The sequence below is a fragment of the Engystomops pustulosus genome, chromosome 1, assembly GCF_040894005.1.
Source record: "Engystomops pustulosus chromosome 1, aEngPut4.maternal, whole genome shotgun sequence".
In the NCBI taxonomy this organism is placed as follows: domain Eukaryota; kingdom Metazoa; phylum Chordata; class Amphibia; order Anura; family Leptodactylidae; genus Engystomops; species Engystomops pustulosus.
In genome coordinates this window covers 35,109,760-35,115,759 of record NC_092411.1, presented here as the reverse complement: position 1 = coordinate 35,115,759, position 6,000 = coordinate 35,109,760, and the positions used below count along the sequence as shown (strand labels likewise).

At 39.0% G+C, this 6,000-nt stretch overlaps 1 protein-coding gene across 2 annotated transcripts in view; it reads right to left on the bottom strand.

Annotated features, from left to right (window-relative positions):
* Positions 1-707: 707 nt before the first annotated feature.
* The window catches only part of SERINC5 (serine incorporator 5), a 30,069-nt gene continuing 24,776 nt past the window's right edge, over positions 708-6,000 (bottom strand). For both annotated transcript variants that reach the window (XM_072137589.1, XM_072137580.1), the window contains exons 10-12: positions 4,464-4,503; positions 4,213-4,357; positions 708-3,566 (exon numbers count right to left, since the gene is read on the bottom strand). In XM_072137589.1, the coding sequence (XP_071993690.1) occupies positions 3,419-3,566; positions 4,213-4,357; positions 4,464-4,503 (333 nt within the window). In that variant the 3' untranslated portion in view covers positions 708-3,418. The remainder of the gene's footprint in view (positions 3,567-4,212; positions 4,358-4,463; positions 4,504-6,000) is intronic.

The following is a 6,000-nucleotide window of genomic DNA, read 5'->3' as shown; positions in this document are numbered from 1 at the left end:
ACATGAAAACCAAAGAAAGAAGCAGATATAGATACAAGACAATTGGGGAGCACTGGGCTTTGGGGAATGTAGAGGCACACAGGTAAAAGGTTGATGGGTCAAATCCATGTTAAACATTTGTTCTACTTTTTTACATGGTTTTAGAATTGTCCCAATTATAGGAGCAGAACAAAAAAAAAAAAAAAAAAAAAAAACACACACTAAAAAACTTAAAGGTGTTTTCCGATTAAAAGACTTGTCTACCTTTCAGTAAAGCTGACAGCATAGTCCAATTTGATAAAAACTAAATAAGACACCATAGAAAAAGCTGGATTAAACAGTCAAGACAGATGGACAATTGTTTCGGAGATTATATCCAAATCTAAAGGAGATTGGATATGCAGAACCAGATTAGAGTCAGTATAATGAGCATAATGAATCGGGCACATTACCCAGGCCAGTCTATGCGACAGCCATCAGGATATCTGGATAACATGTAGAAAACTATAGTACAACAACATCAAGAGCTCAAAGAGGAATAGGAGTAATGCTCTTCCAAAAATAAAGAAAAAAACATTTAAAGTTTTAATCATATTTTAAAATGAGATTTAATAATTGGATACAACTGCATAGTGTATATGGGGTGGAGGTGAAGGGGAGCAAAGGGTGGGCATCCCAGTGATGCCGGTGCCATGGAAGGTTTATTCGAGGCATCTTAGACCCAAAATTTCCAACATTAAAACACCTTATTAAGCAACAAATAAAATAAAAATAAATAACGGTTAAAGGTAAAGGTGATCTGTCAGGTCTACATTAGATAAAGAGGGAGACAACAAGCTCAAGGTTACATCATTTTTTTGTACAATATATTTAGATCTACAGGTTGCCAAAACACTTCTAGAAAACCTGTAAATTGAGCACTGCCCTCCCTACAGACAACTGGTCTGGTCTGAACTTGTATCTAGGAGAGTTGTCACACATGCACAGTAGGTGGAGCCAAGCCGGACTCACAGGCTTTCTCCAATTAACCTTCAAATGCCCAAGCTCACATTCCCCAGCCCCTCTATCCTTCACATTAGAAACTTGACAGATCTGCTGTAATTTGATAAAATTATAAAAGTAAGCACAAAAGAAAAATAAAAACAAAAAACTAAAGCTGCTTTTTAATGGCTCTGGATGATTCACAGCTTTATCGGAGACAAGTAACAAAAAAGTAAAAGTTTTTTGGCAAAGTTATTATGTACATGTGCTTATGCATAGCCTTAATATATACCGTAGCTTATATTACTATAGTAGATTTTATATGATCTTTTATAAAAGATTTACTCTAAATACTCCAACGTAGGATTGAGACGTAACATAAATTATATAAAATGCTAATATATGGGAAAAAAAAAAATCATCGCTCTTTCTTTACAGTAAAACTTTGTTACCACAGATCAAAGAACGTTACAAAGTTAATTGCACACGATATCAGTATTTCTCATTATATGCTTTAGGTCTGCCTGGAGGATAGACCCAGTAATAAGCCCTGTAAACACTGCGGGGGTCCCACAACCCAAAGCAAATCAAAATGAAATGGCCCTTCTTGATTGGTCCGTGTGGGGTGGGTTGTGGGTTTGCACCTCGCCTGGGCCCATTATTGATTAGAACATAGTCATATAACTAGTACTCTGCAATGGCAGAACCCAGCTAGGTCACACACTCATAGCCCTTACTGTAGTAGATAGAGATTACATATCACACAGAGGTCACATCAATTATTAAGGACTGTAGTGATCAGGCCAAAAACCTAGAAATGTATCTTGTACCTAATTCACCAGTTGTAAATCCAGAAAATAGCAGAAAAAAACATTAAAGATTTGATCCAACATGAGATGGAATATAAATATGTAAAATAGTTAACATAAATTTATTATTTTATGAAAAGTAAAATTTTAAATGAACCCCCATTAATTTTTGACAAATCCATATGCATATCTGAACAATTGACCCATTCACAGAAATACTGGACAGCCAACAAGTTCGGATCTAATGACTGTTTAGGTGGTTGTCCCACTAGAACAATGTGACCCCTAATCATAAGACATGAGATAAGTGTCTGATCACTGGGGATTCCACCAAGTAACCTGGGAATGGAGCTCTACAAGATGATAAAAGTAGCTCTTCTCATGACCAGTAGAAGCCTTTCTATGAATATTGCCCCATAGAAACCTTACGGTGAGGTGCAGCGTTTGCTGGGATATCTTTTCTTACGATGCATACACATAGGATACTATTTGAACTGTAACTTGTGCTCTCATTGATATAATGGGAAAGGTTTTTGGGTACACAATTGATGATGCGGCCCACCCATATAAAAGCGGCCCTTCTCTTTATACAATATGGAGCAAGAAGAACCTTGTATATCTGTTAATAGATTTGCATAAAGTTCCTTTAACAGTGCACACTTGGAGGAGCAAACCTAAACTGACACATTGTCTAATTTGTTAAGATAATGGGGGTGTAAATTCTTACCTTAGCAATAAGGCCTAAGGGACTGCCCTTGGATAGGAATATTTAAAAAAAAAAAATTAAACACAATAACATTTGCTAACCAATAAACAATAGGAAACATTAAAAGAAAAAATATGGCGGCACCTGAGATTAAACCATAAAAAATGGTAAACTTTACAATAGTTCTGTCAGTTATCTACTATGGGGGGGTTGAAGTCCAGTCTTGGAGAAGAACATGTTGGATAAGGCTATAATTCTACACTTGTCATTTGGGTTTCTTGGCCCACACAGAAATCGTCTGCTGCAGATTATTTCTAATGTCAACCAAAAAGTACAACGATTACTCAAGAAGAGACACGACGCCAAAAAATAAAAGTTAGTTAGACCTTCAGTACATTAAAAGTTAAGGCGGAGGATATGTTCTGAGGAAGACACCAGAAAATGCATAAAGAGGAGAAGTTCTAGTGCAACACATTCTAGGGGTAGTAAAAAAGTAAGAAGCAGAAACAAAACGCCCTACATGACAGTAAGTTGCCCCCAGCCTCCAAGCCCATTGTCTATGCTATGCATTACACATTATGGGTGAATGTGGGTGGCTTACAGCTATATCTAGCCCTCGCCACAAAAAGAGCTCGGGTGCAAAAGAAAGAAATGTAGTAAAGAGCACAGAACGTAAGACACCGAAATATTCTTCTGTAAACACAAAAACAGACAAGCACATTGTGAATATTACTATAGAGTTGGTCTCCATTTTCTTTCACAAAGACAGTTCAAAAATCCAAGTATTGATGGCTGTTGTGTCCTGCACAATATGCGTCAGGGGGAAAAAATTAAAATAAAACCAAAACTAAAAAAAAAAAAAAAATGTAAAAACACAGATGCACCGCCACATCTGGTGTAAGAACATGTAACAGGTCAGAGGTCATTCTGTAAGAGGATAGATTTACACTACGTATCCTCCTCTCGAGCAGCACACGGGAGCCAGTAAAGTCCAGAGGTAGAGCGCCACACACACCCAGCAGGACGCCATCTTGATCCAGAAGGGGGACCAGCTTCCAACAAATAACTTCTCTATATCAGCATGGTTGTAACTGTAATGGAAAGAAATGTAGTTTCAGACCACCAGCATTCATGTGAGACTAACTGCCCCGGGCTAAAGGGACATGAACATAAGCGTTTCTTAAACATCTGCTACGTCCACTCTGCAAAAAAACAAAGCATGCACCACACGCAGCTAAAAAATATGTAATGGTAGCTGTACCCATTCCGCTGAATGGTAGCTGGACTGTTGTGAGTAAGCCACTTTAGAGAACTTGGAGCTGTGTTTCTGGTTCTGTTCTCCGTGTTGCTTCCAGCACTCAGCGGATCATTTAGGGTCTCATGTGTAGGACACCCTCATATCTAACATCTATGGACAGGTCATCGGTATTAGGCCCCTTGAACATGACCGAGTATATGGCAGTCGTATGCCAGCCAAATGAAGGGCAGCTAGCATACGGCCTCCATGGAAGTGCATTGTGTCAACACCTGAAAATAGATAGAGCATGCTCCATCTTTTTCCATACGTATTAGCCAAGCTGCACGCGTCCTTATGGAGAGGGGAGGGATGACACCCAGATCCTGGTCCAGGCTTTGCATATGTTACAAGGGGTTAGCTACCTATGGGAGGCTGCTTTCACACTAAGTGGCAGGACTCAGGAGAAGTGAATGCTGAGAAGACACTATCCTGCTACTTACTGGAACCAGTTGGTGATTGTCATCATCATGTAGAAGGTACCAAGGAAGAAGATGAAATGGAAGCCGGCATAGCTGTACACAGTCTTTATCTCCTCATCATATGCCACCATCTGTCCTCCCTTGGCTTCAACTCTTTCCTCTTGTTCTGTGAAGTGTAAACAATAAAATATATATTATAAAATAAATATAATGGTAAATCTTAACCAGCCCAGTAATGGATTGACAGGTGCATAGACAATAAAGATTTTTACCATCTTGACCATCCCCGCAGCAAAAACAGCAACGTGCCACCTAGAAACAAGCAAAAGTAGAATGTTAGATTGTTTCCAGTTTGTTGTACCAAGACGTGTCTGTTTATTAACCATTTCTGAGTGTAAAAGCTGCAAACTGCCGTATAATGAAGCCATAGCACTCTGTACTACAGAACTAGAAATATGGTGCATTGCATAAAGAAAAAAAATCTTTATTGCTTCTAGATAAGAAAAAAAATATATAAAAATCGCATTGAATCTAGCAGACAAAAAACTTTTGCATGTCTCCATTCCTACTACTACATCACAAGGACGCATAGCTATTCAGGGCATAGCTGTGCTGCATTAGGAAAACATGCCCCCAAAACACAAAAAAAGGAAAAATAGACCAAGTCGAGTAAACACATATCGTTCATACATAGGGGTTTCCTGACATCCTACGTTGGGGAAAATAAGGCTTGGACATATTATAGATTTGTCCCTTCCTTTAGTTTTAAAGGAAAAAAGTCACCTCCAGGGGCCCCACAACATCATATTTACTTCTCCCAATGCAGCACGTGGGTGCATGGGGTGTTTGAGCCAGCAGGTGAAAAAGCTGTGTGACTGACACTGATGGGGTGTACGGATACCCTTATTGTTCTACGTAGGTCTGAAGGTTTCTTATAATACTGGTCATTCGATAAAAATGGAGAAACTAGATTCTCCATTATATAGAAGATGTGGACACACCTGAACGATTGTAACCTGTGTTCAGTGCTACAGAAAATGGTTCTTTTTAAAGACATTGGCTGATGCAAATCTATTGGGTACAAACTTACTGACTTCAACAAATTTGGGTAACCATCTACTCCAACGATAGATGTAGAAGATAAGGATTGCAGTTCAACTGGCCAATTCTTTAGTCCTTGGGGAGATGAGAGGCACATGTCTATATTTCTCTCTACTCTTTACTACACATGCTCTACTTAGCCGAGCTGAGTGTGCACGCTTGTGGGCGAGTTGGATGAGATAATGGTCTGTTCATCCAGCTCTCGTTCAAGAATTTGGGCAGTAATTTGTGGAGCTCGCTGACAAGGTTCAAACAGCCACAACAATAGTAATTGTACAAGGGATCCAGCTCCGCGTGTGAGAATATGCCCCATGTCATGGTAAACATGTCCGTCCAGCAAGAAGACACCACCTCATGATCTGTCCAAGGATTAATCAGTAGAAACTGGAAATAGAAAGTCTAACAGGAAGCTGAGGCTCCGCACATCTGGCAGCCGCTCAGTACACAGACAAGTCATGTTCACAGAGGAGGAAATGTATCTTGGCCTGGATTTATGCCATAATAAATGGAAGAAAAGAATCAATGTGACTTGTTTGCATCTCTTACTAATTACTATAATATTTTGTAGTGTCATATAAATACTGTGCGTGATACAATACAATCCATAAAATACTTGGAAATTCACCATCACAGAAAAATTACAAGTATTTACTAAGGATCTTAGGTTTCTATTAGACTGAACCATCCAATGATCAGATTCTTATCTAG